The sequence below is a fragment of the Pinus tabuliformis genome, chromosome 3_2, assembly GCF_031772625.1.
Source record: "Pinus tabuliformis cultivar Carrire ecotype Pingquan chromosome 3_2, CPIR1, whole genome shotgun sequence".
In the NCBI taxonomy this organism is placed as follows: domain Eukaryota; kingdom Viridiplantae; phylum Streptophyta; class Pinopsida; order Pinales; family Pinaceae; genus Pinus; species Pinus tabuliformis.
In genome coordinates, this window is record NC_142302.1 from 657,085,513 (window position 1) to 657,112,948 (window position 27,436).

Below are 27,436 nucleotides of genomic sequence, written 5' to 3' on the forward strand. Positions count from 1 at the left end.
CCACGGGGACGCATCCCCCAGGGTGGGGTGCGCGCACCCGTCGCACCCCACGCACCGGGACGGGGAGACTCTCGGGGGTGCGTTTCCCCACGTCCCACTTTTGGGGAGACTCGGGGAGACGCAAGGGGGTGCGTTTCCCCAGGGTGGGAGACTCGACTCCCTGAAAGGGGTACTTCTAGGCGTCCCCCCTTCATTTTTGTCTAATTACCCTTTATATAAAAAAAATAAAAATGAAAATTAATTTATTAAAAAAATAAATAAATAAAAATAAACTAAACTAACAGTTACAAATAAAAAATTACATGAAAAGTTAGGTTTAACTCTACTTTTCATTCTGCCGCCATTCATTATGCTCTTACCTCTGTTAAAAGTTAAAACAGCTGAGCACATTTTTTTCTTCCATCGTTTCAGTGTGAATCTGCTCCCACTGCACCCACGAGAGCCTCAGAGCTTCAGCTCATGCCTTATCCTCCCTCTTCTCCACGCAGCGGCTTGTTGTTAGTAGTTACGTTGCAGTGGTTACTGGTTACCTTGCTGCTCCACGCAGCCGGCAGCATTGCTGCTCCACGGTTCCACCAGCCCTCCACGCAGCCGGCAGCTGAAACAGCGATTTGTTATGTTCTATTTGCTGTGCTGGTAATTTTTGTTTTGCAATCTACTATGCTAGTCTCTTAACATTTTATCTACCTTCTAAATTTTAATCCGATTCAGGCCATGCAATATTATTATTAAACTGTTTTTCGAATTTCCATATACTGTTTGTCTCTTTAAAACATGGGTTCAACCTCTCCTTGCTAGATGGGTGTTTATTTCACGGTTCCACCAAACCCTCCACACGGTCGGCAGCATTGCTGCTATAATATGTTATTATTTGATTCAATTATGAATTTAAATTTTATGTATGGATCAAATTTGAAATTTCAATGTATTGGTATTACTATTACTAATTAGTCTATTTAATATGCTTTCATTATTGAACAATGAATATGAACATGAAAATTTCAAAATTATATACATATATATAATATATATAATTAAAAATTATATTATATATACCTCGACGTCCCCCCGTCTCCCATAAATTTCCCTAAATTTTGAGGGTACTCCCACACGTCCCCTTTGTGCGTCTCCCCGCACCCGCGTCTCCCCGCCCCGGAGACTTGGTGGAACATTGGTTTTCCCGCATTGGGTTTTTCTCCAAGGACTACTTTGTCCAAATGTAACAGTGTCCTATGTATCTTGTTCTTTGCTCAGTTTCTTGTTTCATGTAATCAAATTAAATTGGTGTAGGCTGTAGAAGTAATTTACTTCAGTATTTTTCAGAAAATAACTTGATAATGTATATTAAAATCAAGTAGGAGAAGTAAATTCAGTTTTGCTGCAGTAGGGGTTCCTTGAGTATAGGAATTTTCACATGGTATTAGAGCATTGATTTTGAAACAGGAAGAGCAAATCCAACGCTGAGCAGAGAGGCCAATAGCTGCATTTGGCAGCAATTCGAATCCCCTTGAAGGGATTGTGCAGTCCTTGCTAGGAAAGCAAAGATTTCGAACAAATCTCTCTCTGAGAGAGTCAACAAAGAGGTACGATTTCCGGTTCGTAAGCTTGCATAGGCAGAGGGAATGATGCAAAGCCTCAGTGCAATGCTTGAAGGGCACAGTTTCTATTGGGGAAAAAATCTGTCAGAAAAAAGCGAAGACATATAGAAGGGGAATTTTCTCCTCAAAGGACTTTTCTCGCCAAAATTTTGAAGTTTTCACTTGCCGAGCAGCAAACCAGTAATGCTCAATGACTAGAGGAGTCAATTCGACAATTTGGCTAAGATGGCATCACATATGCTCAGAGATCAGGATAGGTTGTAAGGAGATTCCAACTATGTCATATGGAAGGCCAGAATCTTAGTTGTTTTGGAGGAGTACGATCTTAAAGCTTACATCAAGAGTGTTGTGGATGTTCCTGCGGACAATGATCAAAAGAAGAAGTACAAGGCCGAGCAGGAAAAGGCGAAGAGGTTCATACTCGATGGAGTTCGAGATCATGTGGTCTCACACTTGCAAGGCAAAGATACAACCCGAAAAATGTGGGAAGCTTTGTCTTCGCTGTATGAAGGTTATTTCGAACAATGGAAGATGTACTTAGAACAAAAGTTGCAGCGGACATTGATGTAGAAGGGAGAAGGGGTTAACTCCTATCTTCAACGTCTTTAGGACACCAGAGACCAGCTTGCTGCAGTGGGGTCTACTCCTCAGTCTACCGCGATGGTAAGGACGGCCCTGAATGGAGTCTCGGATTAATGGCAAGTCTTCGTCCAAAGTATATTGGGCAGGGAAAGACTACCTTCATCGGAGGAGATGTGGACAACCCTTCAACAGGAAGAATTAAGGAGGGATCTGATTAAGGTAAACCTCAATGGCTACAGTGGGAGTAGCACGAAGACCAAGGAGGATGAGGAGAACGACAGAACGCAGCTCTAGCATCAAAGGGACAATAGAAGCAGAAGCAGAAGAAGGACATCTCGAAGGTAAAATGTTTTAAAGGTGGCAAGATGGGCCACTTTGCATCCCAGTCTCCCTTGAAGCAAAAGGATAAGGATGAGAAACATGATCCTAAGGCTAATCTAGCAAAAATTGACAAAGATGAGTTTGCCATGAGTGCCCACGCATCTCCAGGAGGGAAATGGGGCAATATTGAACTGTAGTCAAGAGGAATACATGTGGAAAGGATCCTTGAGGAGTCCACCTCTTGGATCAATTCCTTGCTATGGGAGCCCGAGATTCAGCAGTAGCGAGATGGACTTAGTGTCAGATGATGCAATGGGTTGGTTGGAGAGACAGATGTAGTAGCCAGAGAACAGAGACTAATCAACACAGAGCAAGGTTGGCAGCAGTACATATGGCACAGTGCAGAAGTCAGCAGTAGCGCAGAAAATTCAAAGGGTCAGAGATTAGTAGCAATCAGATTCCAACATTCATGTTGTATTATGCTTAACACAGTTAGTTCAGTAATTTTGGGTGTTTTTCAGTTGCTTCTCTCAGCAACTGAGTTGCAATACGAATGCAGTGTTAGCAGTGGCAGTGTTAGCAGCATAGCAGATGCAGCATTTGACAGGGAGTTGTAGTATAGATGCAGCAATGGCAGTGGCAGTGTCATGGGCAGCAATACAATAACAACAGCATCACAATGTTGGTGGTAGCAACAGTGCGGAAAGGGATGTTTTAGAGACACAGCAGCACGCAGTTGGACATTGTTGCTAGAGCACATTTCTCGCTAAGAGGGAGTGTTAGTTTTTGGTAGCATCAAATGTGCTCTAGCCATGAAAATTGGTGGAGAGGCTAAGGCACATGTGTTCTAAAGAATCCAGAATCCATTTGGTGAAATTCCACCCGGATTGTATTTTATTAAAATAATTTTTATTTTTAATGGGATTCCTAAGTCTAAACTTACGAAAATTAAAGTATTAATGGGTATTAATCAAAATATGGGTGAGAATGTTCTAGAAAGCGGATCAAGTCAAGTTTTTAATCTTAGTCGTTGATTAGAGACTTAATCTCGGTCGTTGAAGTCTCAACGAGAAAAGTATAAGGAGGCTTGGGGTTCATTCAGAAACACAAAGAGAACGAATTGATCTAGAGTTCGATTTCTGGGGCTAGGAAGCTGAGAAATTCGAACTAAGTGATCATTCTGCAGCAGAGGGGCAAGGATAGTTTGGGAATACTGCGCAGAGAGGCTGAGAGCCACTTGTTGACGCAGCGCAACACCTAAAGGGACATACGTTGGGCCAGTCTGGGCCAATGCAGTCTTGACGTAGAGCCAGAAGGGGTAGCGCAGAAGTGAGGTTTCCCTCACGCAGAAATCTGGAACCGTCAGGGAGCTGCCGAAACAGCCGGGAGAGGTTGACGCAGAAGTTCCAAGAGGCAGAATAGACTATGTAGAGCTTGTAAGGCTTGACGCAGGGCCAATGCAGAGATAGCCAAGGGTTTGCCAGTTCTATTGTCAGATCAGCGAGAATCTACCTGGTGAAGTGAGGTAATCTCACTCAGTTTTCTGCCATTATAATTTTCTCCGTAACTAGATTGTCAGGAGGGCATCTAGCATTGTACTCAGAACTACTCCTTAATAATATTAAACCCTCAGAGCTGCTGCACCAGTTTTCCCGCATTGGGTTTTTTTCCGGGGACTATTTCATCCAAAAATAACGGTGTCCTATGTATCTTGTTCTTTGCTCAGTTTCTTGTTTCATGTAATCAAATTAAATTGGTGTAGGTTGCAAAAGTAATTTACTTCAATATTTTTCAGAAAATAACTTGATAATGTATATTAAAATCAAGTATGAGAAGTAAATTCAGTTTTGCTGGAATAGGGGTTCCTTGAGTATAGGAATTTTCACAGTTAAGAGGTTATGGGGTATGTCTAGGATAAGGCCAGACCTTATTAGAAACATTATGGTACACATGGAGGTACATCCCTATTCCTAATTCTTACATCTTGAATGTGCCAACATATCCTATAGGACGAGTGACATCCACAAAAGACCGTAGCAAAAAGAATTACAAGTAACAAAACCCTAAAGCTCTTGTGACACAAACTTATGCACATACCAAGGAGAAATAGATGCCTATTTTGTTTTCTCTTTTTCCCGTCATTTGTGACCAGCTAATGAAAACAATCATTATAATTAGTTAGACCACTTTATGTATCATTCATTAATGTCTAGAAATCAAAGTATTTTGAAGGTTCGAATGAACCATGGAATTATTGTCCATTATTCATAACACTAACAAATATCCTGAGTTTTGACTTTTAATCAAACCTGCAGTTCATAGTTATTAGTAATTACAACCATTACAAATCACAACCAAGGACACATTGCTAGTGTCTAAGAGTTAATATACAACTTAATGCTGAATATAGACAAAAGACTATACAGAATCGAATCTAGCAAGATGTGCTTAAAACATTGCACACTAAAAAATAGGTGAAATAAATTCATTTTTTACAAGTCAGTTGGGTCTACTTTTCATCTTTCACCGTCTACACAAGGTTATGATTTCCAGGCAGTCAAATAATGGCATACCAGCAAAATTTCCTATATTAGCCATGTATACTGCTGTGAACAACGACATAGGCCATATTACCAGAAATGAGAAAGATAAAAATGATGTCAACAGAACAAGAAACTAGGGCTGAAAGGTTTCAATATAGAAACAATCCCACACTGCAATATGAATACTATGCACATTAGTGAATCCAAATCTATTCAAAATTCAAAAGAGATCTATAAGTAATTTATCAATGGTATAAATCAAAATTAAGTTCACATCATAATATCTAGGTGTTTAATTTTTGTTCTCTTTTGCTTTATTTTGATCATTTTGGGGTTGTTTCTTTCAAATATTGCCATGGGCAAAGAAACACCAAAAATGTAATGTTTCCTTACCATTTATGTTTCTTGATCGTTTGTTTGTGAAATGTTAACCTATTGTACCACTTCTAGTAATATAAGCCATGAGGTTCGAAAAGAAAACTGAACGATCCAAACAATAGCCCAGAGAAATAAATATGTGAACTAGATATATTTTTAACAAATAATTTAGGATTACTTTCCATCATTCACAATATACACATGCTCATGTTCTAGTAAATTACATAAAATTAACATCATCAGTGAAGTGACCTATAATGGCCAAGAATCCTACTGCAAACAAGACCAGAAAGTTCAAAACATAATCTAAATGATACCAAATAATGAAAATTTTGGAGCCATCCCCTACCTCAGAAAAGATGATCGCAGTCGCCTCACATTAAGACCAACTCCAACATCTCCACTAAACAGGCGGGGGTTCCACATGATAAGTGGCCTTGGCTGTATATATATAAGAGAGAAATTAAACAACCAGAGACAACCATCTAAACTTTAAAGAACCTTGGATGAAAAAGCAGAAACCTAAGATTGTTTACACCAAGGAGAAATAGCTGTGAAAGAAAATAGGAATACCATCTTTCAAACTAGAAAATGAAATCAAAAGTTAACCATCAAAGCTTAGATAGCAGCAGGATTGAACTTAATAATTTATGCCGTATGGCTGCATCCAGAGAGAGAGAGAGAGAGATTCAACAAAGCAACTACATGAAGTGGATAATGGCATCTTCAATAAATGAAAATATAAATAAAAAAATAAAAATGCGATGAACAACATTCATTTATGATTGGAGACCATAAAGATGCACATAGATGTAGATGATACAAATGAAAGTCCCACCTTAACATCATCCAATGAAATCATTTCCTTTAATAAAATCATGAAAGATGTTCAAGGAATGACAAGTAGTGTAATTATTAATAATTATTAGACTGTAGCAATTTCTTTACGTAAATAAATAGTATATTAGGAATTTACAGTTAGTAATGAATAAACAAGAGGCCACCCAACTCCTCCTCCACATATGTACAAATGTAAGAAGACAGATGGTCAATAGATGAATGATAATTTTATGGTTTTTCTTCTCAATAGTTCTACCTCTTTTCTTTTCAACCTAATATGGTATCATATCAGCACTACTTTGAGAAGAAACCATGATTGAAAGCAGGTGAAGGGTTAGGGACTGCCTTATCTAGTGACAGTGCAAGGAACTATAATAAAAGTGGAATAGAGAGAAGAAAGTTTACCCTAGTGTGTCTGCCATCAACCCAAACAGAGCCACAAAATCATTGCTTTGACTGGGAATCAAGATCTTACCATCTTTGGTAGACAAGTGCCAACTCATTGCTGGTTGATAAGAATTGTGGGGACTGGGTGCTGGTCAAGTTGTAATGGTTCTGTCATCACTCCTCTTGAGGAGGTCTGGTGCCCTGATTCTGCTGACTTTTCCCCCATGGTGTAAGTGGCTTCATTCTCGTGGCATGCCCAGCTTTAGTGCCTCTGTTATAAGGATGAGGATAGCTCAGTTTTATTCCATTATAGATACACAATTGGGCTAACATCTATATCATCTCCTCATTGTTTATGAGGATCTCCTCCATGATTCCCTATGTACTCCTCCCTTTTTGCACCATTGCAATGTCCATAAATTTCAACAATCATTGTGCATGCATCCCTACACCTTCATGAACTTGCTAGCTTCCAGATTTAGCCAAGATCATGCTCTTATACCACTATAATGTCCCAAACTAGGAAAAACAGTGAATATCAAATACATGCATGAAGCTACAGCAAAAATTTTATACATGCAAACACGGAATTCACACATGCAAATATAGATAAGTGAATCATAGAATAGAAGCCATAAATCTGAACCATTTTATTAAATTTTCAATTGGAACTGAGTACAATGGAGTGGAATGATAGAACCTAGGCTTGCTAATGCAATACGTAGGTGAAGATCTAAGCAAAACTCCAACTGAAATGGTTCAATCTGTCCCAACGCACTACCCAGAAAATTTTGTTGCTACTACTAGAGGTGAACTATGATTTATGCCATCAAATTTGCTCCAAAAATTCTGCAAAATTAACTGGAGACTTCTCTCACCCAAATCTACCAAACCCAGAAAAAATTTGGGCTAATTCCAGCTGACCCGAAAAGCCCCAAAATGTGCAAATTACCCAGAAAATAATGTTGTTGCTACTACGGCTGCTAGAGAAGAAACTAAAATTCTGACCTCAATAATGCCCAGATCGATCTGAAATTGTGGCCACAGACTCCTCTCCTATAACCCAGTGATACCCAAAAATATTTGGCCTAACTACAAGCCAAAATCAAACCCACAATGTGATGCAAACTACCCAGCTAACCAGCAATATGCCCTACTATAAGAATGTATGATTCTAGCCCGAATACTGCACTAAAAATTCTATAAAATTAGCTATAGGCTCCTCACACCCCAACCAACAAAACATAGAAATTGTTTTGGTTGATTCCAGCTAACCCGGAATGCCCAAAATAGAGTGAATCTCTCAACTAAACAATTTTGCGCCCAACCAAAGAGAAACTGCTAAGAAATGATAAAACTCTCCTACAAATGGCTGAGAAATTGTACACAAATATCCTCTGGAAAATAGCTATCACTCCTAACTAAAAACTCCCGGCAAATATCCGCACCAAACACCCACAAAAACTCTGTTCTCCAACCCCTTCACAGGCTCTATAAGAGAAAATTCGTCCCAGCTAAAAGATACAGTAACATCTCTAAAAAGTGGTGCCAAGCACCCTAACTAGTGGAAAATCTTCTGCAAAAACCCGGAAACTGTAATAGAAATATGATGCTCCAAATAACCTTTGGATTTATCTTCTGCACCTAGAAATAACGAATTTTTGAGTGAATACTCTGCAATAAACTCAAATGGAAGTCCTGAAATAGACTCCCCCAAACCCTGACTAGAGAGACACTCGAAGTTCTCCAAAATGAGGGAGAGTTTCGCTTGAAACTCTCCAGCTAAACAACTCTGCTTCTTTTGTGTTGAACAACCTCCAAGAGAGAATTCAATTTTCATAAAAGTATCTCCCAACAACTCCCAAAGATAAGTATTTCATTTTCTTTCAGTTTTGGTTTCATGTATTCATTTAGTTTTGATTATATTAAATACTAATCACCTTTCTCCCTCTATTGTCTAGCTTAGGAAAAACATTTGCAAGGAGCATGAAGGAGGACCTCTCAAGACAAAGTCGGTCAAGGAACAAAGAAACAAAGGTATGCTTTAAATACATTGATTTCTTTATATTGAAAGGATTATTCATTTAATAATTTATTACTAACTTTGTTATGTCTAGCTATATTGAATCATAGTGATTCTTGTTTTGGGTGATTCATCTCTTGATAAATCTACCCACCCCACTCATATTCTTAACTAATTTTGTAGAACCTTAGACAGGTTATGGGAAACCCTAACCGAAGGGTATGTTAATGAGAATATCTAAAACCCTAAGCTGATTAGGGATATTGTGAAATGGTGTTTGAAGTTTTTATTGAGGATGTCATGTTTGGGATTTTGGTATGATCAAGAAAACCTAACTTGTTAGGATTGAATGATAAGGTCTAAAATCCCAAACCTTTGAAGTTTTGGTAATGTTGGATTTCTACATTGAAACCCTAGCTCATTAGGGTTTGGTGGAATGTGTGAGCAATACCCATATCTTGTCTTAGAAATGTTTTCCTTGGTATGGGTGTGTTTGTCTAACCAAACCTCTAGTATAATCAAGCTTGTTCTGTATCTAAATCTTATTGACTAACACATGATATGAAATGTATTTGCATGATGATGAAATTTAGGCATGTATAGATATGTCCTTTTGGTTGAAACCCTAGCTTGGTCTAGGTCAGATATATTAATGTTGTCGGACATATGATATGCTTATGAATGATTATGAATTCCTAGATATGTGTGTTGACTTGGTTATTGTTGGTCATAAGTCTTAGGATTTAATGGAAGTCCTTGTCTGAGATTCTAGGATGATGATATTTGAAAATCTACAGTTTGCAACGAAATCCTAGTAGTAGTTACATTGTCTAGTATGTGTGATATAACAATCTGAGATCTATTTATTTAATGATTGTTGAGATTGTGAAAATGGAATTCTAGGGTTTTGGAGTTGAACCTTAGTAGAAGTAAAAATCTCTTATGTATGAAATGATAATTTGAGTTTTGTGTAAAATTGTTGAAATCTAAGTTTTTGGTTGGATTTGATGGTTGATCGGAAATCTAGGGTTTGCAACTAACCCTAGAGGAAGCTGGGCATGTTAATGACTTAGCTGTGATTGACTTTGATTGATTCTTTTGTATGAATGCTAAGATTTGTATGAATCCCTAGTGAGAAGTCTAACATATGAATTTTGAAAGATTGTTGGATGCTTTATAATTATTTGAATTGTTTCTAGGGTTTGCTATATGTTGAAGTAAGGCATGTCATACCTTTGGAATAAACATTGAAACCCTAAATGGAATGAAAGTTGTTATGAAGTAGTCTAGGGTTTGTGACTAAGTCCCTAGCAAGATGTTCAAGAGTACATGTCTCTTGTTTGTAATTAAGTTTGGGTATCTGATATGTATAAATTTGAAATGCTTCCGTGATTTTGATATGGCTAACTTCATGCTTCTATAGATTTGGTTGTAATTGTTATCTAAGTTGTGTAGGTACACAATTTTCAATATGGTGAAGATGTTCGTTGATGTGATAAGCATGATGAGGATAACTCTGATGAAATGGTAGGAAGCCACGAAAGATTCTCCGATGACGAAAAGAAGAAGTCGATCTCCAAGAGGAAGCATCAATAGAAGACATCTCCCTAAGATTAAGAAGGAGTCCAGATGAAGAGATGCTTCCTGGTTAAGAGGGAGGGCATAGCTTGGTTTTGATTAATGAATTTTGGAGGATATGTTGCTACATGAGAAGTAGGAAAAGTATTGAGGAATATTCTATCAAAGATTCAGTTGATAGTCCTACTAAGTTGAGGAACAACATTGAGTACGACCCCAAAGGTTTGTTTTGATCATGTACATGTGAGAGTATATCGTTGATTGGGGTTGTGTTTGTAGAGGTGAATCTCTCGTAGGTTTTGATAGCATGCTGGTTACCAATCAGTTTGTTCGGGAGAGATTTGTGGTCCTTGATCTACTGGATGAAGGGGTGTGAGGCTTTGTGAGTGAAGCATTACCTGGGAAGACATCTGGCCAGCACTTTGTGTTGATGTCTGGGTCCCGAAGTTGGAAAGGTGGTGTTGGTTATTGAGATTTGTTTTGGATACACACCTAGATTTTTGGGTTGGTGGTTAGCAAGTAAGCATGATGGTACCTAGAGGGGCTGAAAGCTTGAGTCCATCTTATCCCCACTTGGATAGATTGCCCTAATTAGGAATCTAGTCCATGGCATTGCGGTGCCTAAATTGTTGAGAGACCACTTGGATAGATTGCCCTAGTCAGGAATCTAGTCCATGGCATTGCGGTGCCTAAAGTTCTTCATGGTTCGTATAGTTTGAGATCTTCCATTGTATTTGTACACTATGAATACCTCTCTAGTTAAGAGGGAGTGTTGGAAATTGTAACTATGTTCGGTCTTCAGTAATGTACTAGAGTCATCATGTAATATACTTGTCAAAAGAATAAAGAAAAGAATTTTTATTATTATTATTGTGACTTATTAAAGGATGGGTTTCATGCTTGGCAGACCAAGTTTTAGGTCTAAGTCCCCATTGAGGACTTCTAGGATTTTTCTAAGTCAATAGAGTCATTGTACTTTTAAAGAGACCCTTCTTGGGCTTTTGAATCGTGTAAAAAGGTTAAGTATTGACTCGAATATGAATTATGTAACCTCCACACCATGTCGTCCTAGAAGAAGATCAAGTCAACCTAAGGACCCTATTCGACCTCACATGTAGCCTATAAATACAAGCTCATTGAATTCATTTGAAGCATCATTCTCACACGCAACTTTTATTTCTACTGTAGTTAGGAAGAAGTGTGAAATTCTATTGTAGCTGGGAAGAAGTGTGAAGTTATCTTGTAGCTAGGAAAAGGTGTGAAGTTTGTTGTCGGGAAGCCGAAATGAATGCGAGTTTGGGGAAGTCTAAGGATGTTGATTTTTGGTAGCATCAAATGTGCTTTAGCAATGAAAATTGGTGGAGAGGCTAAGGCACATGAGATCTCCAAGACCCAGAAATCGTTTGGAGAAATTCCACCCGAATGAAGAGATATTAAAATAATTAATATTTATAAAGGGGTACCTAAGTCTAAACTTAGGAACATTAAAATATTAATGTATATTAATATAAAATGGGTGAGAAAGTTCTAAATAACGAGGATCAAGCCAGATCTAATCTTAGCCATTGATTAGGGACTTAATCTCAGTTGTTGAATCGTCGACAGGAAAATATAAGAGGAGGCTTGAGGGTCAGTTCGAGACACACCAAGACACCAAGAGAGATCAATCAGTTCGATTTTATGGGGCAAGGTTTGCTGAGGAAATCGAACAAGTGATCAGTTGTAGTGAGGGGCAATGTAATGTTCCTAAGTAGGAATCTAAGTGATATTCTAAACAAATAAACAGTGCAGCAGCATAAAATTAAAAACATGCATTATACACCCATAAAACACTTTAAATCTGGAATTGCTGAGCCATATATTATAAAATCTGAGAGCATAGGTACAATATAAATGAGATGGTGCACCTGGGCTTGTCTCAAGGACAAGCTGGACCAAACCCAGGTGAACGAATAGCTGAGCTGAAGGCTGCCCAGTGGTTGCACCACACTGCACTGCGCTGTCCCAGTAAAACTATTGTCTTGTTGAACTTTGACCTGCTGGAATGTGCCCAAAAACCTCCCAGAAAATTATATCCTTTTAGCCTTAGACTCCTTGGACAAAACCCAGAAAAACCCAGAAGGGAATTTCTATGATTTTGAATTTGGATTTTTGGCCTCCTTTGACCCTCTCCCCAGCTGCAACAATGTTGGGTTCACCGTTGATGACTATCTCCTTGCTCCCCAAATGATCCTTGGCCCGGATGACTGCTCTCCTAAGCACCACGAGTTTGCTACCAAAGGCCTCTACACAATCCCTCTGCCCAGAAATTCGTACTGTTGTAACCCCTGACTGGCTGGCTGCAAAACTCACTGAAATTGTCCTCAACCAACAGCCTTTCCAGCTCCCAAAACTCCCAGCAAGCTATGGACCTCCCAGCTGGCTCAATCCCCTTCTCCGTGTTTCTAGTTGCCCAGAAAATACGCAGTCTCCTCCTCTGCGTGGCTGGATGAAGTGTATGTTAATGCTGGAACCCTTGAAATCTCTGTGGAACAGTCTCCCTAGGGCGGGCACAGATAGTCCCCCGAAGTAAAAGTTGAATCTCCCCTGTCGAATATCCATGGTTAAACAGTTGGTAGATTCACTAAGCAGCAGAGCATACAAAGATAAGTGTCTTTGTAAAATGATCAAGATGCTGCAAAATGAGAGCTCTTTCCTCTTTTATCACCTTGGGTCCCCTTAGCCTCTTATGAGACCCTCCTTCCACTAATTCAATTCCCTCCAACTCATGCAATGGCCAAGTTCGAATTATTCATGTGGGTAGCCCCCACATTCCACTAGCTGCCAAAAATAAAGTCGAATTGCCTACAGTTCCTAGGTTTTGCGTGTGGGGTCCTCCTCCTAAGACAACAATGATCCAAAATTGTGTAGCTGCACCCCGGGACTAATACATTTGAGAACGGACATGACAATTCTCTCCTCCCAAATGTTGCTTGCCCTCAAACAACCTCAAAGCTGGGTGCTCTAGTATGTACTCACCCTCCTAGGTGGCATCCTCATCCGGCAAGTTCTTCCAGCATACCAAGAACTCCCTGATGGTCCTGCTCCTCAGTCTCCTCTCCCTGCTCTCTAGAATGGCCTCTGGTTCCAACACCAGATGGCCCTCATCATCCAATGGTCGTAGATTAGTGGCTACGATCACTTGTTGTCCCAGCACCTTCTTCAGGCATGAGACATGAAATACATTATGGATTCTACTCCCCGGAGGCAGCTCTAGCTCATAAGCCACCTCCCCAACCCACCTCGTCACCTGGTAGGGCCCATAGAAGTGTGGTTGTAGCTTCTCATCCCCCTTCTATTCCAGCATAGACTGTCTATAAGGCTACAATCGGAGGTATACTAAATCCCCTTCCTCGAAGTGCCCCTCTATCCTGTGACGATCCGCATACAGTTTTTGTTGATTTTGGGCTATCACTAAATTATCCTTGAGAGCCTTGAGGATATCTTGGCTCTCGTGAACCCAGTCTTTGGCCTTTGGGGCTTGGTTGTCTCCGAAAATAACATCAGCGAAAGTTAGTGCATCATATCCATAGAGGGCACGAAAAGGAGTCATACTGATAGACATGTGGTGTGTGGTGTTGTAGTAGAACTCGCCCAAGTGTAACCACTGAATCCACGTCCTTTGCTGACCTGTCACATAACTCCTTAGGTACCCCTCCAACCACTAGTTGACCCTCTCTGTCTGGCCATCTATCTGAGGGTGATAACTAGTGCTAGGAGTGAGCTCCATCCCAACCAACTTGAAGAGCTCCTGCCAAAAGCCACCCATAAATTTGTTGTCTCTGTCACTCACAATGTTCCTAGAGAGCCCATGTAGCCTAAAAACCTCCCGGAAGAACAACTCAACAACGTATGCAGCCGTGTATCTAGTGGGGATGGCGAAGAAGTGGGCAAATTTGGTCAACCTGTCGACCACTATATATATGCAATCCTTCCCCTGTACTGTGTGGAGCCCACTGATGAAATCCATCAAAATACTTTCCCATTTCCCCTCCGGAATGGGAAGTGGTTGTAGTAGCCCTGCAGGGTGAGTCAGCTCCCCCTTGTTTCGCTGACAGGCCTCACACTCCCTTATGTGTTACAGCATGTCCTCCTTGAGGCCTTTCCACATGAAACTTTCCTGAACAGACATGTAAGTCTTTCGAAACCCCTAGTGTCTGGACAGTGGTGAATTGTGAGTTGCCTAGAGTACGCTCTCCCTCAACTATGAGTTGGGCACCAAGTAAATGTGCCCCTTGTAATAGATGACCTCATCCATCAAATGGTAACGCTCATCTACATGTGTCCCCTCCAGCACCTCGCAGGCCCTCCTGTCCTTGGAGTACTCTACCAATAGCTGAGCCTTCCAATCCTGGCAAGATGCTCATGAGAGATAACCCAGCTAGTCTCCTGGATAGAGCATCAGCCACCACATTATGCTTGCCTCGCACATACTCAATGTCAAAATCATAAGCCTGCACCTTGCTGACCCATCTCTGTTGCCTGCCATGGAGGCCCTACTGCCCCATGACATGTTGAACACTGTTGTGATCAGTCTTCACCCAGAATCGATTGCCCACCAAGTACTAGCGAAACTTGGCCAATGCATGTATAATGGCCAGCATCCCCTTGTCATATATGGAATATGGCAGCTCATGCAGTAGGAGCTTCCGACTCTCGAAAGCTATGGGATGCCCCTCCTGTGACAATATGGCTCCAACTCCTACCCCTGATGCATCACACTCCACCGTGAATGGTTGGGAAAAATCTGGGAATGCCAGAACAGGGCAACTGCTCATCACCTCCTTGAGGCGATCGAAGGCGGCCTGTGCTCCATCATTCCATGCAAAGACCCCTTTCCTGGTCAAGTTGGTCAAGGGTGTTGCCAGCTGTGAGAACCCTTTGACAAAATTCCTCTCGTAAGTGCAAATACCCAAGAAGCCTCTCAAGGTAGTCACATCTCGGGGTATTTCCCAATCTCGGATGGCCCAAATCTTCTCCTCATGAACCTTCACCCCGTTTGCTCCAATGATATGCCTGAGATAAAGCATCTTCGTCAATCCAAACTCACACTTGGAGAGCTTGGCATAAAACCGCTACTCCTCCACAATGCGCAGTACCTCCTCCAAGTGTTGGAGGTGCTCCTCCCACGTTCGGCTATAGATCAAGATGTCATCGAAGAATACCAGCACGAACCTCCTGAGTTATCCCCGAAAGATATGGTTCATGCAAGACTAAAATGTGACAAGAGTGTTGATCAATCCAAATGGCATGACCAGAAACTCAAAGTGCCCATAGTGGCACCGGAATGTTGTCTTCGGGATGTCCTAATCCCAAACTCTGATCTGGTGGTACCCTGAACACAGATCAATCTTAGAGAAGTACTTGGCTCCTCTAAGCTCATCCATCAGCTCATCAATGCGGGGAATGGGGTACCGTTCTTAAGGGTCTTCTAGTTAAGGGCTCGGTAGTCGATACACATCCTGAGGGTCCCATCCTTCTTCTTCACCAGCACTACGGAAGAAGCAAAACGACTGGAACTAGGCCTGATATGGCCCAACGCAAGCAGCTCTTGAATGGCCTTCTCTATCTCGTCCTTATAGGCTTTGGGGTGCCTGTAAGGAGTAGTGATGACTGCCTGCATACCCGGCTCCAGCTCAATGGTGTGCTCAAACCCTCTATCTGGTGGTTTCCCTGGTGGACTGTCCCCGAACACTATTGCGTACCTATCCAGTAGAACATGTATGTCTGCTAGTGGTGGTTGTGCCTGTCCCCCAAGCTCTAAGATCCTCAACTCGACTGCCCATGCAATGTCCCCATGCCGAAGATCAGCCTCCATCCTACAGGCTGAAAATGTCTGAGGCGGATAAGACTACATGTCTCTCAAAACCACCAGTTTGCCATCTAGCCCCATGAACTCCATCTCTGGTTTCCTCCAATTTGTCGTGACTTGCCCAAGGAAATACAGCCACTAGACACCCATCACCACGTTGGTGTTTGGCACATCGACCACAAAGAAGCAGGTCGTCATCGAGTAGTTTCCCATAACTACTATCAAGGAGGGCACGTATCTGGTACATTGGATGGTACAATCACCTGGTACTAGGATGGAGAAACCCTCAAATTCTGTTGTGGTGAGGCCCCTCCTCTAAACCAGTTGTGCATCTATGAAGTTGTGGGTAGCCCCACTGTCCACCAGTACTGACACCCTCTATCCCTGTAACATACCTCCGATCCTGAGTGTCAAAAACTTAGGAATCTTGCATAAAGAAGCAACGACTCCTCCTGATGAGGCAAGAGATGCCCCTCTCTATGGACGTGGTGGTGGTGGCCCTCTATCCGTCGGATTCTCTCCATCTATCCCACCACAATCTGTTCCACCTTGTCTTCCTAGTCACTATCAAAAAATACCTCAATGTAATGTGCTCTACCTGCAGTGCACTTACGGCCAAGTGCCTAAGGCTCTCTGCATGTGAAGCACAACTTCCTCCTCCGGAGGTCCTTCCGTGTCTCCTCATCTAGCTGCCCCCTCCCTTGTGTGGTCCTCAGTGGTGGGGGTCTAGTCTCATGCCCCTTCTATGGAAAATGGGTTCGTGCAAGAAATAATGCTCTGGTCTTGGGGATGGCCCCCTGTAAATCTTTGGCGCACACCACTGCTTCCTGCAACATAGAGGGTCAGCGTGACTTCACCAATCCATGCAGAGGCTCAAGCAAGCCCTCAATGAAGGTGTATACCCTTCTTGCCTCGGATAGATCCAGGACCATCACTGGCACACGCAGAAAATCTGAGAAGTACTACTTTGGGTTGCCTATTTGGCACAATTGTGTCAGCTCCCTGAAAGATGCCTACGGATCCCTCTGATCAAATCGCCCACCACCCTCCTAGTGAAGTCCTCATAAGAAACTATCTGGGCATGCCCCAAAGTGGTCAGGCCATGAAACCACCACTCATGGGCTTCCCCCTCCAAGTGCAGCGCTGCCATCTTAATGGCTTCCTGCTCTGTCATCCGGTTGAGTTGAAAGTATGTGTCCATCTTTTCAACCCAAGCCCTGGCTGTGCACTTGGCAGTGCCATCAAATGTAGGGAAATACATCCTCCCTATCATTCTCTGCAGCTCATAGTTTTGGGTCCCTTGTCCTCCGTACCCCTTGTTCCTCTCACTCTGCTTGAGCTTGCAATAATCTCTGAAGGAGATGGCTTCTTTGAAATCTTCGTCCATCCCCTGCTACTCTCTGAAGTAATCCCCCATTTGGGGATTGTCTTCCTCCCTTGCTGGTTCGATTTGTCCCATTAGCACGAAAGAGGGTAGTGTAGCCCTAGCTGGCACATTAACTGAAGGGCGCAGCACTGCTGGTGAGGGGTGATCGAAAGGCTGAGAAGCCCCAGAAGTTTCTCTACACAAAAACCCTCTAGGTGTGGCCCTGTCTCTGTTCTGTGATTTGATCTCCTCCAGCATGTCTTTCTAGCCCTCAACCTTGGTCACTTAAAGCCCTCAAGAGGCTATTGAAAACCATCTCCTCCTTGCTCTTGGGCTCTGCCATTTCCTCCTCTCCGGCCACTGCTTTTCTTCTTTCCTCTGTATCTGACGTAATTTCTAGCTCCCTCTCTCTGCTCCTGTACCTCTGCCTCCGGTAAGTGATATTCTCCGGGTCTTCTCTCATTGGAAACCAACCCCACAGCTGAGCCAAGAACTAGGCTCTGATACCATTGTAATGTTCCTAAGTAGGAATATAAGTGAAATCCTAAACAAATAAACATTGCAGCAGCATAAAATTAAAAACATGGATTATACACCCATAAAACACTATAAATCTGGAACTACTAAGCCATATATTATAAAATCTGAGAGCATAGGTACACTATAAATGAGATGGTGCACCTAGGCTTGTCTCAACGACAAGCTGGACCAAACCCAAGTGATGGAATAGCTGAGCTGAAGGCTGCCCAGTTGCTGCACCACTCTGCACTGCGTTGTCCCAGTGAAACTATTGTCATGCTGGACTTCGACCTACTAGAATGTGCCGAAAAACTACCCAGAAAATTATATCCTTTCAGCCTTAGACTCCTTGGACAAAACCTAGAAAAACCCAGAAGGGAATTTCTTTGATTTTGAATTTGGATTTTCGACCTCCTTGGAGCCTCTCCCCACTGCTACTGCCAAATTCGACTTGCAGGAAACAACCTGCAAATCCCTCTAAAAACACCCCAAGAATTTTGGGTTCACCTATGATGACTGTCTCCTTGCTCCCCGGATGACTGCTCTACTAATCACCAAGAGTTTGCTGCCAAAGGCCTCTGCACAATCCCTCTACCCAGAAATTCGTACTGTTGTAACCCCTGACTGGCTGGCTGCAAAACTCAATGAAATTGTCCTCAACCAACACCCTTTCCAGCTCCCGAAACTCCCAGCAAGCTATGGACCTCCTGGCTGGCTCAATCCCCTTCTCCATGTTTCTCGCTGCCCAGAAAATACACAGTCTCTTCCTCTGCGTGGCTGGATGAAGTGTATGTTAATGCTAGAACCCCTAAAATCTCTGTGGAACAACCTCCCTAGGGCGGGCACGAATAGTCCCCCGAAGTAGAGGTTGAATCTCCCCTGCGGAAGATCCGTGGCTAAACAGTCGGTAGACTCGCTAAGCAGCAGAGCATACAAAGATAAGTTTGTTTGTAAAATGATCAAGATGCTGCAAAATGAGAGCTTCTTCCTCTTTTATCACCTTGGGCCCCCTTAGCCTCTTGTGGGCCCCTCCTTCCACTAATTCGATTCCCTCCAACTCATGCAATGGCCAAGTTCGAATTATTCATGTGGGTGGCCCCCACATTCCACTAGCTGCCAGAAATAAAGTCAAATTGCCTATAGTTCCTAAGTTCTGCGTGTGAGGTCCTCCTCCTAAGCCAAAAATGATGCCAAAATTGTGTAGTTGCACCTCGTGACTAATACATTTGAGAAGGGACATGACAGGAAATTTGGCATGAGGCCAAAGAATACATAACAGAGAGGCAATGAAGTGCTAGAAGAGGCAGCGTAGGCCCAAGGAGGGCTGACACAGAGGCAGCAGGGGTTGATGCAAAGGCCGAAGCAGCCACCACAAAGGACGCAAAGGGCCATACAGGTTGACGCAGAAGCCGTAGAGGCTAACGCAGAGGACGCAGAGGTCCTCAAAGGCTGTGCTGAGAGATTTTGTGGGGCAAACTAAGAACCGATCCGCAGATCCTGAGCTGGGAGAGGGTGACACAATTCTAGAGAGGGTGACGCAGTTCCAGAGCAGTGGGGTTGATCATCGGGTTGCTGATTTGCCGAAATATTTGTCTCCAGAGAGAGGCACTACTGCCAAGGATATTCTCTGCAGGGTGAGCCATCTATAGCACCCTAGTTGTATTCAGAAATTTGCTTAATAATAAAACCCTCTATATGCTGCACCAGATTTCCCGAATTGGGTATTTCCAGGGACGATTGTCCAAAAGTAACGGTGTCCCTTGTGTTGTCTTAATTTATTTCAGTTGTTGATTTGTATATCTGTGAAGGCTGCATTTGTGTTTACTTCGATATTTATGCATTTAAATAGCTTGTTAATGTAAAGAACAAGTAGGAGATAGTAAACCAAATATTGCAATAGGGGTTTTTGATGTGTTAAATTCAAAAAATTTCACATGGTATCAGAGCAATTGCAGATCATAGGAGGACTGAAGACACCAACACAAGAAATCTGAAAATTTGCAGTAGAAGCAATTGTCCCGACAGACAGCGTTGTTCCAGAATTAAAGTGGCAAGAGAAGAAGTGATGCAATGCTTAGAGGGTGACACAAAGGCTCACGCAGAGCCTGCGTCAACATTTCAAGCCAAGGGAAGGGCCAACACAGAGGCAGAGAGAGGCAGAATAGGCTCACGCAGAGCCACGTCATCCTTCTCAGCCAGGAAGGAGTGACGCAGTTGGTCGGGAGGAGCAGTTTCAGCCTACGTTGGGATTGCGTAGAGCCTGAAGGGCTCAGATTCTTCAATTGTCAGGGTTAAGGGAGTTGTGCAGATTGTGATTTGAGGAGCTCGTGGGATGTTGTTTCTGTCGGTGCAGAACAGTGTCCACGAAAACGGAACCAAGGTAGAAGGAATCCAGATTTCTAGCCAAGGAATCCAGATCCGAGTTGAAGTTGCAAAAGGAGGATTGGAGAGGAGCGGTTCAACAGTCGGCCAGAGGATTTCCAGGAGGGAAATCAGGACACAGAGGGAGTCCCGAAGAGGAGCAGAGATGGCAGTGAACGAACTAAGGGATCAAGACAGATTGGACGAGGCTTTCAATTTTTTCATTTGGAAGTCTAGGATCCTGGTAGTCCTGGATCGACATCACATCAAGGACTATGCCTTGAAAGTAGTGGCTATCCCAGTTGACCCAACTAAGAATGAGAAGTATGAGGATGCCTAGCCGAGGGCAAAGTGCAAGATCCTAGACGGGGTCAAAGATCATGTCATACCACATATTGCTGAGAGGAACACATCAAAGGAGATGTGGGACACCCTAACCACCTTATACCAAGGCTCTTCCTTGCAGCGGAAAATGCTATTGGAGAATCAACTTAAGTCATATCAGATGAAGAAGGGAGAGGAGATAGATCCCTTCCTCCTCAGGTTGCAAGAAATTCGAGACCAACTTACTTCCGTGGCGTCTACATCGGATCCAGAGTTTATGGTCAGAACTGCTCTGAATGCAGTCTCCGAGGACTGGGAGACATTTGTCCAAAGCATCTTGAGCAGAACGACTCTCCCCAGTTGGGAGGAGATGTCAGCAGCTCTTCGACAGGAAAAGATCAAGAGCATGACCAAGGCGGCGAGTAGTGGTAAAGGAGTTCGAGTCAAGAAAGAGGAGGAGGAGGATGCGGCTCTAGCATCTGCAGGACAGCAAGGGAAGAGGAAGACGAAGGACATCTCCAAGGTCAAGTGCTTCAACTATCGGGAGCTGCGACATTATGCATCTCAGTGCCCCAAGAAGAAAGGCAAGGGAGAAGCTTTCGATTCAAAGGCAGCTCCAGCTAAGGTGGAGAAGGATGTCGAGACTGATGACGATTGTGCCATGAGTGTTCATGCGCCTCTACATAAGAGGTGGGGAGACATCGAGTTGTAGTCAGGAGGACTACATGCAAGGGCAGGATCCTTGAGGTGCCCAAACTCTTGGATCACATCCGGCTACGGGAGCCCTTAATGACAGTAGCATGATGACAAGTGTCGGGTGGAGCAAAGTGTGGTGGAGCAGCAAAGCAGGGCTAGAGTGCAAAAGTCTATAGCAGCGCAGTGGCAGTAGAGGGAGCACAGGATAGCAACAGAGGTAGCTGCAGCATCACGAGGCTTCCAGACTGACCGGGATGTTAAAATTTGGGTGAAGTCAGTTACCTACTTCTCGATAACTCAGTTGTAGTGCAGCAGTTAGTAGTGGCAGTACTATGGGCAACATGATGCAGCATGTTGAGAGGGAGTTGCAGTATAAATGCAGTGGCAGTGGCAGTGTCATGGGCAGCAGTATAGGGAGCAGCAATGTAGTGGATGTGAGGCAGCAGGCCAAGCATCAGCACAGCTACCGATGCAGAGGATCAGTGTGATGTTTCTATGGTGAAGCATTACTAGAGCACATGAGATCTCCAAGACCTAGAAATCGTTTGGAGAAATTCCACCCGAATGAAAAGATATTAAAATAATTAATATTTTTAATGGTGTTCCTAAGTCTAAACATAGAAAAATTAAAATATTAATGTATATTTATATAAAATGGGTGAGAAAGTTCTAAATAACGAGGATCAAGCCAGATCTAATCTTAGTCGTTGATTGGGGACTTAATCTCGGCCGTTTATGTTGATTTTGGTAGCATTGGATGTGCTCTAGCCATGAAAATTGGTGTAGATACTAGAGGCTAAAGCGCATGAGATCTCCAAGACCCAGAAATCATTTTGAGAAAATCCACCTGGATGAGGAGTTATTAAGATAATTAATATTTTTAATGAATTCCTAAGTCTAAACTTAGGAAAATAAAAATATTAATGGGTATTAATAAAGATAAGGGTGAGAAACTTTTAAGAAACGAGGATCAAGTCTGTTTAATCTTAGCCGTTGATTAGAGACTTAATCTCGATCATTGATTCATCAACAAGAAAAGTAAGAGAAGACTTGAGAATCATTTGGAGACACACCGGCAGATACTCAGTATCTCAACGAAAATCAATGCTCAAGAGAGGAGATCGATTTCAGAGGGAGAGTTGCAGGGTGGAGGAAGAGGAGGGCAACAACAGCAAGTTGTGTCTGAGCAGGAGGTGACGCAGAGACAGTGAGAGACAACGCAGAGAGAGACATAGTCCAGAGGAGAGACGTAGCCCTCACGCAAGCTGACGCAGAGGGACGCAGAGCTACTCAGAGCCATACTGAGCCACGCAGAGTGACGCAGAGGTGACGCAGGAGTAGGAGAAGGGTCTCCAAAGTGTCAGAAAGTTGCAAAGGGAAAGTCTCAGGTGTTTTCTTTCAATTTCCCTGTAAAATCATTCCTTGTAAAAGCAACTGTTGCTGAAGATTAATAAAACCCTCATCTGCTGCACCGGTTTACCCGCATTGGGTTTTTCCAGGGACAATTGTCCAAAAACAATTGTGTTGATGTGAATGGTTCTTGTGCATGTATTTTTCTCTATGTAATTATGTGATATTGCAGTAGAATTTATTTTAATACTTGCTGAAGGGATTTTGTAAATAACTTATTGTGAAGAATAAGTAGGTGAAATAAATCAGTTGCTATAGTAGAATTTCAGTTTAAAAATTTTCACAATTGAATCGTCAACAGGAAAAATATAAGAGGAGGCTTGAGGGTCAATGTTGATTTCGGGTAGCATCGGATGTGCTCTAGCCATGAAAATTGGTGGAGAGGCTAAAGCACATGAAATCTCCAAGACCCATAAATGGTTTGGGGAAATTCCATTCGGTTAGAGAGATTAAAATAATTAATATTTTTAATGGAGTTTCTAAATCTAAACTTAGGAAAATTAAAATATTAATGGGCATTAATATAAAATTGGGTGAGAATGTTGTAAATGACATGGATCAAGCCAAATCTAATCTTAGCCGTTGATTAGAGACTTAATCTCAGTCGTTGAAGACTAAACAGTGAAAGTATAAGAGGAGGCTTGAGGGTCAGTTGGAGATACACCAAGATTGATCAGTTAGTTCAATTTTCTAAAGCGGGTTTTGCTGAGAAAATTCGAACAAGTGATCTAAGTTGCAGTGAGAGGCAGTGAGTACATAGCAAAGAGGCAGAGATAGTACCAAAGGGCCAGCGCAATGATTGAGTAGGCTCCGCAAAGCCAGCAGGAGCCACTCAGAAGGCCAGAGAGACTGCGCAGAGGCTAGCAGGGCCTGCGTGGGTGACGCAAAGGGCCAGAGAGCTAACGCAAAGAGGTAGAGGCCTGATGCGGGGAGTTCCAGAGCTACGCAGAGGCTAGCAGGGTTGACGCAGAGCCTTGGAGAAGTGCTGGAAGGATTTTCGTGGGGCAGACTTGCTGAATATCTGCTTCCGAAGAGAGGTATTACTGCTAGATAGAAATCTCTGTTGGGTGAACCAGTTTGGCACCCTAGTTGTACTCAAGAAAGTTGCTTAATGATAAAACCCTCAAAACTACTGCACCGGTTTTCCCCAAGTTGGGTTTTTCCAAGAATGATTGTCCAAAAAATAACGGTGTCCCTTGTGTGTTTGTCTATTATTTCAGTTGATGATCTGCATATGAGTTGAGACTGCATTTGTGTTTATTTTCAGTGTTTATATGGTTAAATAACTTGTTAAGGAACAAACAAGTAGGTGAAATAAAGTAGATAATGCAGGAAAAATTTATTACGTGTTAGACTTAGAAATTTCAACATGGTATTAGAGCATTGCAAATCACAGGAGAACTGAAGGCACCAGCTTAATCAGAGGCATTTGCAGCAATAGCCACTGTCCCAAGAGGCAGAGCTGCTCCTAAGCAGAAAGCAGTAGAAGAGTGACATAGAGGTCCTGCGTCATCATTTCGAGCCAGAGAGAGGGCCAGTGCGGAGGCAGAGAGAGGCAGAAGAGGCTCATGAAGAGCCACGTCATCCTACTCAGCCAAGTAGGCTTGACACAGTTAGCCAGAGGAGCGATTCAGTCTTGCCGAGATTGTGCAGAGCTAAGAGGCTCAGTTTCTTCAACTGTTGGGGCCTAGGGAGTTGTGGGCAGCTTGTGGATTGGGAAGTTGGTGGGGCATTGTTGCAATCGAAGCAGAACAGTACCTAATGGGACAAAACCAAGGTAGAGGGAGTTGCTGCCTTGAGGGATTTCTAGCCAAGAAATCCAGATCCGAGTTGCAGTTGCAAAGAGGATCAGAGAGGAGCGGATCAACAGTTGGCGAGAAGATTTCCAGCAGGAAAATCGAGACTCAAAGGGAGTCTAGGAGAGAACTTCCAGGAGGGAAGTCGAGACTCAAAGGGAGTCCAATAGAAGAGCGGAGATGGCAATGAACGGACTGAGGGATCAAGAAAGGTTGGACGGGGCCTCCAACTTTGTCATCTGGAAGGCCAGGATCTTGTCTGTTCTGGATAGACATTGCATCAAGGGCTTTGCCTTGAGAACCATGGCTATCCCAATCGACCCAACTAATAATGAAAGGTATGAGGATGCAATGGCGAAGGCAAAGTGCATACTCCTTGATGGGGTCAAGGATCATGTGATACTGCATATTGTCAAGAAGAACACGGTAAAGGAGATGTGGGATGCCTTGACGACATTGTATCAAGGCACCTCTGTGCAGAGGAATATGTTGTTAGAGAATCAGTTGTGGTCGTATAAGATGCAGAAGTGGGAGTAGATAGATCTATACCTCAGTATGTTGCAAGAGATTCGGGACCAACTTACTTCCATAGGGGCCACGCTGGATCAAGAGTTCATGGTGAGGACCGCCCTGAATGTAGTCTCTGAGGATTGGGAGACATTTGTCCAAAGCATTTTAGGCAGAGTTGATCTTCCAACATGGGAAGAGATGTGGACAGCTCTTTGCCAAGAAGAGATCAGACGAGTGACCAAGGCGGGAAGTAGCAGCGAAGGAAGTCGAATCAAGAAAGAGGAAGAGGATGTGGCTCTGGCATCTACGGGATAGCAAAGGAAGAGGAAGAAGAAGGACATCTCCAAAGTGAAGTGCTTCCATTGTGGGGAGTTGGGTCATTATGCAACCCAGCGTCCCAGGAAGAAGAATAATGGAGAGGCTTCTGACTCCAAGGCAGCTCCAGCTAAGGCGTAGAAAAAAGTCGAGACAGATGACAACTATGCCATGAGTGCTCATGCACCTCTACAGAAGAGGTGGGGAGACATAGAGTTATAGTTAGGAGGACTACAAAAGATGTGGGGCAAGATCCTTGAGGTACCCAAACTCTTGGATCATATCCGGTTACGGGAGCCCCAAGAGAGACAGTAGCAGGATGACAGATGTCGATAGAAGCAAGATGGGATGGAGCGACAAGGCAGTGCTAGAGTGCAGAGGTCTCTAACAGTGCAGTGAAGGTTGCAGTAGTGCGAGAGGCACATAGGTAGTTGCAGCAACGGAGAAAGGCATAGAGGGGGTTGCAACAGTGCGAGAGGCACAGAGGTGTTGCAGTAGCACGGAGGCAGCATAGGGAGCACAGGATAGCAACAGAGGTAGCTTCAGCATCAGGGAGCTTCTAGCCTGACAAGGATGTCAGTGGTTGGGTAGATCAGTTACTTACTTCTCAGTAACTGAGTTGCAGTGCAACAATTAGCAGTGGTAGTGCTATGGGCAGCATGATGCATCATTTGAGAGAGAGTTGCAATGCAGATGTAGTGTTGGGAGGAAGGACCAATAGCAGCATAGATGTAGAGGGAGTTGCAGTACAGATGTAGCACTGGCAGTGGTAGAGCCATGGGCAGCAGTACAGGAGGCAGCAGTGCAAAGAATGTTGGGCAGCAGGTCAAGCATCAACACAGGTACCAGTGTCGGATGATCAGGGTGATGTTAAATAGTGGAGCATTACTAGAGCACATTCCTCGCTAATGGGAGTGTTGATTTGGGGGTAGCGTAAGATGTGCTCTAGCCATGAAAATTAGTGGAAAGGCTAAAGCACATGAATTCTCCAAGACTCAGAAATGGTTTGGGGAAATTCCACTTAGTTAGAGAGATATTAAAATAATTAATATTTTTAATGAAGTTCCTAAGTCTAAACTTAGGAAAATTAAAATATTAATGGGTATTAATATAAAACTGGGTGAGAATGTTCAAAATGACATGGATCAAGCCAAATCTAATCTTAGTCGTTGATTAGAGACTTAATCTCGGCCATTAAAGACTCAACAGGAAAAGTATAAGAGGAGGCTTGAGGGTCAGTTGGAGATACACCAAGATTGATCAGTCAGTTCGATTTTCTGGAGCGGGGTTTGCTGAGAAAATTTGAACAAGTGATCTGAGTTGCAGCAAGGGGCAGTGAGTACATAGCAGAGAGGCAAAGATAGTGCCAGAGGGCCAGCGCAGTGATTGAGGAGGCTACGCAGAGCTAGCAGGAGCCACGTAGAAGACCAGAGAGACTACGCAGGGGCTAGCAGGGCCTACGTGGGTGACACAGAGGGCCAAAGAGTTGATGCGGAGAGGCAGAGGGCTAGCAGAGGGGGTTCCTGAGCTACGCAGAGGCTAGCAGGGCTGACGCAGAGCCTTGGAGAAGTGTTGGAAGGATTTTCATGGGGAAAACTTGTTGAATATCTGCTTCCGAAGAGAGTATTACTGTCAGATAGAAATCTCTGTTGGGTGAACCAATTTGTGTTAATTTTAGGTATGTTCTATGCTTAGAGCAATTTATTTCAATTTTCACAGTTAGCTCAATATCTTTTCCAAATTAGCAATCACATCAGTAATAGAGTAAACTACAAATAGAACATAAACATAAATTGCAGAAGAAAAGCCAAGACAAGAGGACACAAGATGTGGCACTAGCCAAGCACAGACACCAATGTGGGGAAACCCGTGATCAATTTTTCTTATATGTTCTTCAATAGTTCAGCAGAGAGAGAGAGAGAGATAGTACATTTACAGCAGAAGTCAACACTTTGACTTATCTAGATAAGAGCATAGATCATCTCTAAGAAGATGATACATGAGATCAGTTAAAGACATGATGCTTCAACTAATTCTC

The 27,436-nt window shown here is 43.0% G+C and overlaps 1 protein-coding gene across 1 annotated transcript in view; it reads right to left on the reverse strand.

The window, feature by feature from the left end:
* LOC149182377 (DUF1995 domain protein, putative (DUF1995)) overlaps positions 1 to 27,436 on the reverse strand; it is a 383,913-nt gene that overhangs the window by 119,362 nt on the left and 237,115 nt on the right. The window contains exon 6 of the mRNA XM_089418500.1: positions 5,772 to 5,863. Within this exon, the coding sequence (XP_089274626.1) occupies positions 5,772 to 5,863 (92 nt within the window). The remainder of the gene's footprint in view (positions 1 to 5,771; positions 5,864 to 27,436) is intronic.